This window comes from Mesocricetus auratus, unplaced genomic scaffold (genome assembly GCF_017639785.1).
Source record: "Mesocricetus auratus isolate SY011 unplaced genomic scaffold, BCM_Maur_2.0 Super-Scaffold_100011, whole genome shotgun sequence".
Taxonomy (NCBI): Eukaryota; Metazoa; Chordata; class Mammalia; order Rodentia; family Cricetidae; genus Mesocricetus; species Mesocricetus auratus.
The window spans coordinates 31,625,839-31,640,279 of record NW_024429195.1 but is presented as its reverse complement, the minus strand read 5'-3'; the positions used below and the strand labels follow the sequence as shown (position 1 = coordinate 31,640,279).

At 43.9% G+C, this 14,441-nt stretch overlaps 1 protein-coding gene across 12 annotated transcripts in view; it reads right to left on the bottom strand.

The window, feature by feature from the left end:
* LOC101823368 (EGF-like and EMI domain-containing protein 1) overlaps positions 1-13,488 on the bottom strand; it is a 648,492-nt gene extending 635,004 nt beyond the window's left edge. For 5 of the 12 annotated variants that reach the window (XM_040754540.1, XM_040754544.1, XM_040754545.1 and 2 more), the window contains exon 1: positions 12,677-13,484. In XM_040754540.1, coding sequence (XP_040610474.1) covers positions 12,677-12,765 — 89 coding nt within the window. In that variant the 5' untranslated portion in view covers positions 12,766-13,484. Of the gene's footprint in view, positions 1-12,676 lie in introns of all 12 variants that reach the window. The other 7 variants (XM_040754536.1, XM_040754537.1, XM_040754538.1 and 4 more) reach the window with 5 other exon arrangements.
* Between the last annotated feature and the right edge of the window lie 953 nt (positions 13,489-14,441).

The window sequence follows — 14,441 nt, the reverse complement described above, 5'->3', positions numbered from 1 at the left end:
GATAAGTCTCCTGGAGACTATCTCACCCACATTGATAATCTCTGCACATGCAAGGAGAACAACGTGATGGCTGTGGGCTGACCAGTTCTACTGGAGTAGCATGAAAGGGCTCTCCCTTTGCTGAAACGTCTAACCAGGGGACTAATGGACTGAGAAGAATGGCAAATGCAGGATGAATGTCTGCTTAAGAAAGATGCACGGGAGGGTGCTCTACAAGAGCTTCCCCTTCTAATCACTGTGACCATACCTGCGGGCGTTACGTTCTCTGCCAGACCAATGCGCTTCCACTGGGTCTATGTAGGCAGCTTTGAGTCCCACTGTCCAAGAGTGGCACACACTGTCCATTTTCCAAGCTCCTATTTCACACTACTTCTCTGAGGCCTTCTCAATAGTTTCTTAACTTCCTCTGTAGGCTCTTTCCCCCTGCCCTCTGTCTGCCAGTATCTCTGGGTTTCCTTTCTTGCTGATATTTTCTCCTCGCCTGTCTCTGCAAACCAACATCGAGCTGTGGCTTGAGTCTAGACCACCCTCCTGACTCCTATCCTGGGATCTTCTCCAGCAGTCCACACCTGGGTCCTCCAGCTCACTCGAGAACACCTCTTCTCCCTCCTAGTGTTTCCAGAGTTCCCAGTTTCCTTAAAGTACTTCTCCCTGGGCTCACACTCCATGAACTCCTCTTCATTCTGGTCCTTCCAGGCTGCCCCTTTCATCCTCAGTGCCAGTCCCTGGTTTTAGCACCCCACTTCTCTCTAGAATCTCCCAGTGGGACTCCCTGCCTCTGGATCATTTATAACCCATTTGTCACCCCAGATGCAAATGTGACTCCATTAGGCTTCCATTTTGAGTCCGCATCTTCTTGGCCATGGGATCCCGAAGCTGAGGCAGGCAGCATGTCAGAACAAATGTTTTCTTAGAGGGAATGCACACTGGTCCCAGTCCTTTCATAGTGTCCAAAGCCCTCCTGAGCCATCTGAGCTGATCTAGTCTCTCCCTATGGCTCAGTACAGGTTACTGCCCCCATATGTACTGTCAGGAAAATGAATTACCTTAAGAGTTTTCATAAGGGAGGGTCTTGCCTCCATTTCTTCTCCTCATCCATTTGATGCAACCATCAGCATCAGCATGTTAACACCCAGCACACCTTTAATCCAGAATCCTGAGGGCCAATCAGTTCCTGGAAAGCTTCTTGAGAGCACTGCCCTGTTTCCTCCTCCCAGCTGGGCTGGAGGCATATGTGGGTAGTCTTTGATTTGTTGGTTTGTGTCCCTCCAGATCTTACTTGACTCTGAACAAATGTTTGTTGAACAAAATAATATGAACAGAAAAACTGACCACACATAAAGGAACCAAGTGAGTGATACAATTTCAGCATCCAAGTAAAAAACTAAAAGAAAACACCCGAAAGACCAACACTGGAGTTTGGGCAGGAGCTCTGGGGTAAGGTCACTAAATGCATTCTCATCTAGTTCCAATGTGAGCATGCTCAGACCCAAAGGGCTGGATTCAATGGAGGAGAATAAAACTAGGCTTACACCTTAGTGAAATGTGTGCTGCTAGGATACGGAAGTGAATGTTAGGAGTGTGCTGAGAGATGGCTTTCCCAGGTCTCTAGTACTAGTACTTTCCTTAAAGCTTAGACAGTCTAGAGATGTAGATGGGTGGGGCTCAGTGTGAGAACTCCTGGCTGCACTACATGAAACTGGGGCCCTGGGCTCCATTCCTGGTACTAAAATAATACAACAAAAGCTAATTAATGCCACTGACAGCTTGCTGCCCTTCTGGAAGGGTGTTTACACAATGAACAGTCTCAGGAGAAGGATGGAACATCTCCTGCTGGAGCTAGGGACACAGTTCTCCTGAGCATTAAAACAAAGACTATTTTCCCACTGAGCAAGGGTTTGCAGGTTCGGAAACAGGCTCCTTTCAAGCCCCAAGGCTCTCTTAGGTTGCAGGCTTCTCAGCTTCAACTCTATGCAGTGCATCCTTCTGGGCTGCCCGTTGCTCTTCCCACAGACCTGAGGGGATCTGACTAGAGGAGGTAAGTGACAGAACTCAGTTCACAGTGTCTGCACTGAAGGACTGATGGAGATTCTGCCTTGACTGAGGAACCTGTCTTCTCTTGGTAAGTAAAAGCTGTGGTGGACTTTAACACGCTAGTTTAATTACCAGAGGAGAAAAAAATCACAGATTGAAGTAAGGGAACTGAAGAGAAATCTAAACCCCAAACTTTCAAAAGTCAAGTGTTTAATAAATGTTTATTAAATTGAATGATGCCAGAATAAAAGACCTGAGTACAATAAGGTAATTAGGAACCTCGTTTTAGTTTCAGCCTAGGTTAGAGTCCTATCTCTTTCTGCATTAACTATATGAACATTCTCTGGAGCATATTTTTATATACAGTTTCCTTAGAAAAGCATAACTTCTTTGGATATGAGCTTCTTTATGGTAAAATATACACTCTACAGTCATCTTCTGATAGGGTTTTATGGGGACTAAGAAAGCTAAAATACATAAAGCACATAATTTGTTGCTGGCACATAATAAATACCTAAGAACTTTACAGTAATCTGTTTTTAATGAAAAGAAACACTTAACTAGAGACTCACTTTTATGAAATATATATAGTATGTGTTTCACATATATGTGTATATATACATATATAAATGGAAAGTGGGGAACACATGTGCATATGTAAGTGTATAATTTCTCATTCCACTATTGAAAAGAAAATGAAACATCTCATTTGCAATAATGTGGCTGGAACTAGAGATCATTATGTTAGTAAAATAATCCAGGCACAGAATTACAGATTCTCCTTGATACTCTCTCATATGTGGAAATTAAAAGTGTTGGTTTCATAGACATGTACTATGCCATGGTAATAACTATAGCTGAAGGGAGGAGGGACAAGAGAAGGCAGTGTACAGCTGACAATAAGTTCTAAGTACAAACAGAAGAAGCAAAATATTCTGTTCTATAACTTCATAGTGAAAGTGTGTGTTGGGGTAGAGGAGGCTCCGAATGAGTGAAGTCCTGCATGAACGTGTGTTTCAGCATGAGCATGGATCTAGAGGACTCCAAGACCATTGTATATTGGCAAAACTGTTCCCCATATGGACCAGGTTCAAGAGGGATGAAAGACTTTCTTGGGAAGCCCTGGGATGAATGTTTATGAACAATTGGTCAGTGTGTACACAGACTAGCAAGGGCAGCTTCCTCTTCCAGGATGTTTAGAGTCTGAGATGACTGCCTACAGAGATATCCTCCCTGGACTAGCTAACCCCTCCTCCTGTGTTGGACCTAATAAATATGAGGGTTTTCCAGATGGTGGTGGTAATGCCTAGAGAATCCCACCTGATCCCACTTCAGTATGTTTCCTCATGTCTGTCTTTTCTACATTCCCTTGCCCCCCCTAGCCAAGGTCATGGCAAGTATAAATTATAATAATGTGGTACACATGCATTGTATATAATTAAGGCTAAAAGAAGGGATTTTAAATGTTTTAAATATAAAAAGTAATGGGTCAGGAAGATAACTCAATAAATAAAGCTAAAATTATACAATGGAAAAAAGATAGCATCTTCAACAAATGGTGCTAGCATAACTGGATATTGGCATGTATAAGACTGAAGATAGATCCATGTCTATTGCCATGCACAAAAGTCCATAACATGAATCCAGCCACACTGAACCTCTTAGAAGAGAAAGTGGGAGGTATCCTTGAATGAATTGGTACAGGAGATCGCTTCCTGAATATAACACCAGTAGCACAGACACTGAGATCAACAATTAATAAATGGAACCTCCTGAAACTGAGAAGCTTCTGTAAGGCAAGGACACAGTCAGCAAGACAAAAAAGGCAACATACAGAATGGGAAAAGATACTCACTAACCCCACATCTGACAGAGGGCTGATCTCCAAAATTTACAAAGAACTCAAGAAGAAAGTCTCAAAAAAACCAAAGGATCCAATTTAAAAGTGGAGTACATAACTAAGTAGAGAATTCTCAGTAGAGGAGTCTAAAATGGCTGAGAGACACTTGAGAAAGTGCTCAACATCCTTAGTCATTAGAGAAATGCAAATCAAAACAACTCTGAGATACCATCTCACTCCTGTCAGACTGGCTAAAATTCAAAACACCAATGACATTTTAAGCTGGAGGAGATGTGGAGAGAGAAGAACACTCCTCCACTGATTTTTGGAATGCCAACTCATACACCCACTTTGGAAATCAGTATGGAGACTCCTCAGGAGAATGGGAATCAGTCTACCACAAGATCCAGCAATTCTGCTCTTAGGCATATACCCAAAAGATGTGCATACGTACAACCAGGACATCTGTTCAACTATGGTCATAACAGCATTATTTGCAATAGCCAGAACCTGGAAACAGCCTAGATGTCCCTCAACTGAAGAGTGGATAGAGAAAATATAGTACATTACACAATGGAGTACTACTCAGCGGGAAAAAATGGAATCCGAAATTTGAAGGCAAATGGATGGCACTAGAAGAAACTATCCTGAGTGAGGTAACCCAGTCACAAAAAGACAAACATTGTATGTATTTACTCATATATGGATTTTAGGCATGAAACAGGGGAGTACCATCCTACAATCCCACTGCCAGATAGTCTGGGAAACAGGGAGGAACCTAACAGAGATATGCATGGTAATCCAGAGAAGGGGAATGGGACAGGATCTCCTGAGCAGATTGGGAGCATGGGGGGAGAGGAGAGGGAGCTGGGAGAAAGAGAGGGAGAAGAGCAGGGTGTAGGGAAAAGGGGCCAGCCAAAGATTGATGACTACCTTGAATGCCATCCTAGAGTCTTCATCCAGTGACTGATGGAAGCACAGGCAGACACCTTCAGTTAAACACTGAACTGAACTCCATGTGAAAATTGGTATGGGTTTCCTTAAAATTAAAAACATAACTAAAACATGACCCAGTTGTTCTATTCCTGGGCACATACCTGGAGAATTCTGTACCCTACTATCATATTTAGAGTTTTCTATTGCTGTGAAGAGACACCATTACCAAGACAACTCATAAATGAAAATATTTAATTGAGGGGACTTGCTTACAGTTTTGGAGGTTCAGACCATTATCGTTGTGGCTTTTTGCTGGCAGATGTGGTGCTGGAGATGAGACTCCTACATTTTGATTCAGATACAACAGGAAGATTACTAACTCACTGCATGGTATTTCAAGCACAGGAAACCTCAAAGCCCACCCCCACAGTGACACACTTCCTCCAACAAGGCCATACACACTCCAGCAAAGCCATAGCTCTTAGTAGTGCCACTCCCTTTGCCAGCCATTTTCTTTCAAACTACCACAGCGACCATAGAGATATCTACATATTTGTGTTTATTGTTTCTGTGTTTACTATAGCAAGGAGATAGAACCAACCTTGATGTCATCAACAGATAAACTGCTAAGAAAAATGAAATAACTATTTTTTTTAAAAAATGACGGATTTAGAGAGTGTGACACCCAATCTCAGAAAGTGAGATCACCCAGTCTCAGAAAGAAAAAACAAATGTTCTATTTCATATGCAGATCCTAGCCTACATTTGTATACACACACACACACACACACACGTGTGTGTGTGTGTGTATGTAAACAATTATGATTACAATATAGAAGAATGAGTGATTTAGCTGATGAGGAAGGATGGAATGCAGGCAAAGAACACCCATGATTCATGAATGGGATACAAAGTTTTAACTCTGTCATCAGTTTCTCTTTGTTTATGGCAGATAAGTGCATAAACATGTAATTGATAGTAAACGTGTGAAACCCTAAGTGAAGCCACAGAACTTCAGAATGGCCATTATAACTGTATGGATATCAACTGAGATAGAGCTTGAGGCAGGGCAAATATTTGAGTAGCTGTGTTAACTTCTCCATACAGTTTTTGTTATTTGTGAAATCATCATGATAAAATGATTCTTATTTTTTAATTAAGGTACCCAAAGTTATCCTCTGGGCTACACACACATGAGCATGCATGTATACACACAAAGAAAGAAAGAAGAAGAAAGGAAGAGAGGCAGGGAGGGAAGAAAAGAGAAACATGGAGAGAGGGTGGGAAAAGGGAATGGAGAGAGAAGAGGGGCAGGGATAAAGGATAAAGAAGCATTAATACGCTGTCTTTAAGACAATAGAGGTAAGGCAAAGAAGCAGGGTCAAGACATGCCAACTAACAAGTCAGAGTGAGAACAGAAAGTAGAAAAATATTTGTGGATGGAAAGAAAAAAAACCACAAATAAAGAAGAGAAGATGTAGAGAAAACAACACCAGAAAGCCTCTGAAACAGCAAAGCAAGAATGCCATGGGCAGGAGTGAGAGACAACAGAAGAAAGAGTTAAACATGGAGATACTGAAACAGAGGACAGGAACCATGTGTAAATATGCATACTGGTATCTGTGACTTCACACAGGACTCTCTAAATTCACAAAGGACTCTGTGACTTCACACAGGATTCTATGATTTTACACAGGACTCTATGACTCCACAAAGGAGTCTGTGAACTCACACAAGACTCTGTGAACTCACACAGGACTCTCTGACCTCACACAGGACTCTCTGACCTCACACAGGTATCTCTGACATCATAAAATACTCTGGGACTTCACACAGGACCTTGTGACCTTACACAGGACTCTGTGACCTCACACAGGACTCTGAAGCATAACACAGGAATCTCTGACATCATAAAAGACTCTGTCTACATATAGGATACTATGACTTCATACAGGACACTGTGACCTCACACAGGACTCGGTGACTCCACACAGGACACTCTGACGTCACACAGAAGTCTCTGATTTCACACAGGACTCTGTGACATCACATAGGAATCTCTGACTTCATACAGGACACTGTGACAACACACAGGACTCTAAGACTTCACAAAGGACTCTATGACCCAACACAGGACCCTGTGACTTCACACAGAAGTCTCTGACTTCACACAGGACACTGTGACTTCACACAGGACACTGTGACCTCAAACTGGACTCTGTGATTTCATACAGGACACTGTGACTTCACACAGGACTCCCTACACCACACAGGTCTCTGTGACTACATACAGGAAAGTGTAATTTCACACAGTACTCTGTGACATCACACAGGACTCTAAGACTTCACACAGGACTCTATGACTTCACATAGGACTCTGTGACTCCACACAGGACTCTATGACTTCACACAGGACTCTGTGACATCATACAGGAATGTGAGTTCACACAGGATTCTATGACTTCATACAGGATTCTGTGACTTCACACAGGACTCTGGGAATTCATACAGGACACTGTGATCTCACACAGGATTCTGAGACATCACACAGGACTCTCTGACATCATAAAACTCTGTGACTTCACACAGGACACTGTGACTTCACACAAGAAACTGTGACCTCACACAGGACTCTGTGACTACATACAGGACACTCTGAATTCACACAGGACTCTGTGACATTCCACAGGACTCTGAATTCAACAGGACTCTGTGATGTCACACGGGACTCTGTGACTACATACAGGACACTGTGATTTCACAAAGGACTCTGACTTCACACAGTACGCTGTGATTTCATACAGGATTCTGTGACTTCACACAGGACTTTGTGACATCGCACAGGATTCTAAGACTTCACATAGGACTCTATGACACAACACAGGACTCTGTGACTTCACACAGGCATCTGTGACATCACACAGGACACTGTGACATCACACAGGACTCTGTGACATCACACAGAACTCTCTGATTTGATAAAAGACTCTGTGACTTCACATAGGACACTGTGACTTCACACAGGACACTATGACTTCAATAAAGCACGGATTGCTAAAGCTGTAAGGCAAATGTCTGTATCCAGTTGGTGGTATGGTAGAAAGAACAACTATTGCTAAATATAAGTAAACAGATTTAGATCTTGTAGAAAGATCAGAGTGGGTATAGGTTGAACATACTTACTAGAGATGAAAATGGTGGAGGGACCACCAGGGAGCATGGTAATAGAGCATGGTTCTAGAGCTGGAATCAAAGGTAAACTCACTGCTCTTAGGCCATGAAACTTCAGCCAGGTTCTAAACTCCTTGACTTCCATACCCCTCCCATTTTGGCTTTAGGTTGCCACATCAGTGTCCATGGAAATTTCTGTCCCACCCAGTCACTCAGCTATTTAGTGCCAAATAAACACACAGATGTTTATATTAATCATAAACTGTTTGGCTGATAGCTACAACTTCTTATTGGCTAGCTCTCTCTTAATTATTAACCCATTTCTATTAATCTGTGTTTTTCTATATGGTTACCAGAGAATGTCCAGGAGTCCTAGCTTCTTGGTAGCTACATGGTGTCTCCTGGACTCCACCTACTCCCTTTCTCTATCCACCTGGCTAAATCCTGTTTGTTGATTGGCTAAAACACCTTTATTCATCAACCAATAAGAAAAACACATATTCACAGCATATAGGCAGACATTCTCCATCACATCAGCTGTATAAGTCTGGACCAAATTTCTAAGCAGCTCTGTAGTAGAGAGACTGTATGGTTTGTACATGGTAGGTTCTGTCAGGAGGTTTATTTGACAGAAGTGGTTGGCACCTGAGGACAATGACCTAGTCAATAGCTAAATCTCTGATAAAATCCCAATTTAATAGCATCAACAGGAGGAAATCTAGTTGAAGGAAGTAGGTCATAGAGCACACCCTGGAAAAATACAGGTAGTCTCCACCCTAATACACCTCCCTGCTTCTTGTCCACACAAAGTTGAGTGACTTTGCTCTATCACACCATCAGCCATGGTGTTCTGTCTCATCACAGCCCACAAATGACAAAGCAAACCAATCATGAACTGAAAATTCAGACACTATGAGCCAGGAAAAATCTTCTGCCTTTACTATTTATATAGGTGTTTTCTCACTGCACAGCAAAGACTCTAACACATGTGGATGTAAAGTCTATGTGCCATGTTTTGAATTCTATGTCAGAGCTGCCTGTGTGAGATGCCCATATTAGAGCATGGATATGAGATATCCCATACAGTTTAGGAGACTGCCTGGTCACACATTGACCTTGCCTTCTTCAAGTCTCCCCATCCAGGTGTTAGACAAACATAAATACCCCAAATTCCAATAACTTGGGCAACTAGCTCTATCTTAATCCCACCCTGATCTTTTCAGTACCTCCATGTCAGGGTATATTCAATCACACTATGAACCCCAAATTTGCATTTGCATTAATTAAATAAAATTAACCTTAGGTCACGAGGCTGAGTTAACAACTATGTAACAGAAAGTAATCATGGAGCATCAGAGGGCATTTGGAAACAATAAAAAGACTCCGTGGAAGTAGTAGGGAGGGGCTTTGAGTGTCCAGGCTTTTTCTGTTTTGGTGAAGCAGAAGGATGTGCTTTGTGGGATATATATATGCTATGGAGACATGGGGAGTCAGATGTATAGAATTTTTAAAAAGATAAAAAGCCACATGGTAAAATGTAGATTAATAGAAGCAAGTTAATTTAAGTTATATTAGCTAGTGGAACAAGCCTAAGCTAAGGCCTACCTTTCAAAATTCATGTGTGTCATTATTTGGGAGCTGGCTGGCTGGGCAGAGAGACTGGTTATGCCTCTAAGTTCATTATTTTCATCTTATTATTATGCAAGTGTTCACAAAAGTGCATCACAAGGCTATATTCTAGTAAAACACATAACAACTTGTCCTTTGATGCCTCAAAGATCTGGCAGGAGTTTATTTACTCCTCATGTTTAATCCTGTGTAAAACATGTACAGAGTACCATTAACATAAGTAAACTCATCCATATCCCCTTATCGAAATGCCATCACCATGTAGCTCACACCTGTAATTCTAGCACTCGAGAGGCTTAGGCAGGAGGATTGCTGAGAGTTCAGGCACAAGCAAACAAAAAGTCTTAAGGCCATCATCAAGCAGCAGTCAGGAATTTCTCACAAAGAGTTTTTAGTAAGCAGAGAGAATTCATAACTTCCACACACATTTTGGGACAATTAGCAGTCAAGCAGAAAACTGATGCCCACAGAACCCAGAGTTCTTGCAACCCAGAAGAGGTTGACATCCTCTAGGTTGAAGATATGAGCTTCAATCTACTGAGAAGACATAGGGAAATTTAAACAAACTTCATAAAAAACAGCCTAGGCTGTTCTAGAATAGTTAAACCCCAACTCCAGAACTAGGTGTGGTGTGATGATAGAGGCTTGCTTGTAATCTCAGGACTTGGGAGGTGGAGGCAGGGAGATCAGGAGTTCAAGGATACTTTCAGCTACATAGTGGGTAAGATCAACTCTAGCAAGGGCTGCATGTGACTCCTCATCAAAAACAAGGAAAAAGAAGAAAGGAAAGGAAGAACCCCAGGTCTGCAGAGAAAGCATCTGGGTTCAGATCTGGCCCTGCAAATCTCGACTCAGCCACACAGCTCTTCCTCATTAGTGGGCATGAGAGTACTGCCCATCTCACTCAGGGGACAGGTAAATGCAAAGTAGCTAGAAGTCATCTGGTGTCTAAGTGAGAATCCAAGGGTTGACTACTAGCTGTGCTTGTGATAACTGCTCACATAGCTGAGAGCTGACTTTCTGAATCAGCCTCACATTAGTCATCAAAGTTTTCGAGTTGTGATCAAACAAAACCACCAGACCGATCAATCATCATGAGAATAGGAAAATCCATGGAACACATCTTCTGTTTCATTAATAAATTCTCTAAATGAGTTTCCCTTCTAAGAAATACAACATTAATGTAACATGTATGTAAATCTGACTTTTGGTCAGCTGTCGCTGTTGTCACTTGGTCCTCTAAGATATGATATATACAACTCTTCACTGCACTGATGACCTGTAAGTGTGGGTCAGTGGGATGGAATGCTTTCTAGTGGTCTTTACCTCATCAGAAGACTTTCTCCACTAGCAATAGACCCCAGAGGCCACTAACAATCTCAGGAAGAATTCGTTTGCATTTAACAAATAGACAGGTGTGTGGTGACCAAACACTATAGTGGCTGTATTCTACATGCTAAGAATTGCAAAGAAAGCTGACAATAGATCCTACTGCCATTCCTGATTAATGAACTCCAGCACCAGAGAGGACTACAAACAAATATGACTGGATTTACCCTGCCATACAATACTAAAAATCATCAGAGTGACTTTAGTAATTCCTTGAAAAACATATCTCTATTAAAGTTTTCAAGAATTTATATTGGTTATATCTGACATCATGTCATCTGACACATAAATGAGCTACAAGTCTTTTTTATTACATGTCATCGTTCCAGGCCAGAGTCAACACTGAAAGGAGATGAACACTGTCATATAAGAGTGGAATTGGGTTGTCCAGTCCAGTGTTTACAGGTGAGGGTTCGCTTTAACAGTTATACCGCTAAACCAAGTTCGCTCTAAAGCATTGTAAGATAAAGGATTTCACATGCATATGCTACCCAAAGTGATGTTTTCTGGATTTAAAAAAAGAGTTTAAATTCACCTCCTCAAAATAAACAATGCAAATCTTATCAATTCCAGAGAAATCAAACACACAAATTCCTCGAATTTCAGAAGAATACACATTTAGTCACTGTGTAGTCAAAGTTTGAGATACAATGACACCCTGGCCCTGTTCATAGTATGTGACCTGTGCCATACCAGGTAGTTGACTTAATTTCACAGAGGACAAAATATTGAAATGTAAAGTGAAACCCAAACGCTATTTTTCTTACAAGAAGAAGTGAAGCTTAGAAAAGGTATGAGTGGCTTCGGGGTATTTCTCTACACCACTTTTTCTATTATATTATATTCATATTTCAGAAAAGCAAAGGAGAGGGAATGCAGAACTGTTCAAAGGGCTCTTCTGTCTGCTCATAACTGCTGAGGAGCAGAACAGAAAAAGCAGAGTTAGAGCGGGCTTTCTCCAGCAGACGGATGGAGTAAGACCGTGGAGAAACTTCTCCAGCCAGTTAAGTAGACCAGGATATTAGACTTCTCAGAACTCCTCCCAACACGCCACATGATGACCAAGAAAAGGCATTTCTCTGTCTTGCCCATTTCTAATGCAGAAAGATTTCCCCCCTGTGCCCCTTCCTCCTAACTGTCCAACTAACCACACAAGTGTCTCTCCTCAGCCGCCCACACATGCATTACTGGCTCCTCGCCTCTCTCAACAGATCTTTGAAACAGCCCATTCTTTGGACTTCATCATACAAAAGGAAGTATGCAGAAACACATTGATTCTAAAAGAAAAAGTCAAGATAGTTCCCTTTCGAAGGGGTTTCATGCAAAAACCTTGTAGAAAGTCGGCAATTACACCCCGTATATGAAATATGCACTCAAACTCGGGGGCTGGGTGTCTGTCAGGTGCTTGGAAAATATCAGGCTGAAAGCACTGGACCCTCCCTCAGTGACAGTAGTTCTGGGCGGTGGCGCTCCCTGAGGTCTAGTGTGTTATAATGTTCCCGCCCCGTAGCAGGTCAGTGACATCCTCAAGTTCTCATGCCTAGTGCCTGGCAGCACCCCATCCCTCCATCGCTTCCCAGAGAGACCTGGTCTCTGCCTTTACGGTGGTGTCCCTTGGGTAGGGCGGGGGGGGGGGGCGCACGGCTCTCAGCTGCTGTCTGCACAGGAACCACTTACATGCCGGGCTGAAGCTGTAGGGCGCTTCCTGGCGGCCAGCGGTCGGCGGCCCAGACACAGAAGCACCAGAACCACAGTGGGGAGGTCATCTCGATGAGGCTGAGCCAGGGAGGCCGCCGCCCCAACTGCGCGCGGTGCGCTGCTCCCAATCTGCAAGTCCGAATCCCGCGCAGAAGTTGGGCTCGCTAGGCAGAAGTTGCAAGTGCCGGGCTAGCTCTCGAGGACCGCAAAGTGCGTCTTGCAGCGGAGGGCGCGGCAGCAGCTCGACCCCAGCAGGCTACACAGGCAACAGCGAGAGCCCGCTAGTAGTGACCGGCCATCCCAACCCCAGGCGCTCTAGCCCTAGAGCTGCGCAGTCCCTGCATTGCCGGAGACAACTGGAGACCCAGGATCCCAGCGGTCCTGCAGCCCCCGCAGCCCTGCTACCATGGCAACGCGCTCGCCGCCCTCTGGCCCCAGCCCCTCCGGAGCGCTTAAAGAGACAGCCCCCTGGCCACTACGCTCTCCTTGCGCTGCAGGGCTCCCCCCACCCCCACGCCCTCTTCACCCTCTCTTCTCCAAAGGGCGCCGGGCGGTGGCTCGGGAAGCATCTGGCACCTCACATCATGTTCTTCCACCAATAATCCACACAACTCTACTCCCAACCTTTTCCTCCAAATCCTTTGAGCATCCTCCGCCCCAAGCCAGCAAAGATGCTAAACAGTGCCGGCTTTCCCTCTCCAACACCAGCCTGCTTAGGACCAGCCAGCTGCTCATCTGCCACCAGCAGAGAGCAAAGCAAGCAGACTTTTGATTCCCTCTTGCTCAGCTCCCTCCCACCTGGAGGCTGTGAGGACAGTCTGAGCACAGCTCTCGGGAGGTAAGCTTGAAGTGGGGAAGGAATTGCAGTTGACCGAGTCCAGTCTGCTGCCAAATCGACAGTTGCTGCACACATCGCTGGCGCATCCAAAAGTCCTGGATATTCAAAATGAGATAATCTCCCTCTGCTGTATTTGGCCACTACCACACTCATATTAGGCACCAAGAGTTTTAAGAGGCACCGGCTCTTCTCCAAACCTAGCCCCTCCTTCCTTCAAACCAGCTCCGGGTGCCTAAAATCCGCAGAGCAACCTCCAGTTGCTAGTCCCCATGGTCCTTCCAGAAGGGAGCAGCGTCTGCTCCAGTAGGCAAGCTTAGGCTGTTTTACTGGCCAGCACTGCCAGGGACGCACAGCCAAAAGCAGAGAGAAGCGGAGAGGAGTGGTAGGCAATAGCTTCTAGGGCCTGAGGTTATGCCTCTGCCCGGCGCCAGCTGCTGTCTGGAAGGCCACAAGCCTTTGGGAGTGTGTTTTCTGAAAATAAAAATCTATGGCGCGTCATGCCCTCCAACAAGGACAGTCCTGGCTTGGAAGCCATCATCGGCAGTTAAGCACCAACAAAACATACAGCAATTTGCAGGGGGACAACTTTTCCTTTTACTCCTAAACTTAGCAAAAGTGGCTCTCCATAGCCTTGTTCCTTGTCAAATACTTAGGGTGGTACTACCTGGCTTTCTCGCTCTTGGAGTTATAAACGAGTCTTTCTTGAAAAATGTTTTGTGTTTCCTCTTGCCCACCGTGGTTGAATTCATCACTGCCCCCTTAGTTTGCGTCTTTCAAACCAATGTTCCCTTATTTCTTTTAGCTTTTCTGACACTGAGAAAACAACCCGGCATTTCTGGAGGGTCTGAGAGGATTCTGTTGAGGTGTCTTTGAAAAGGAAATAAAGAAGATCTGTGAGAGAGCATC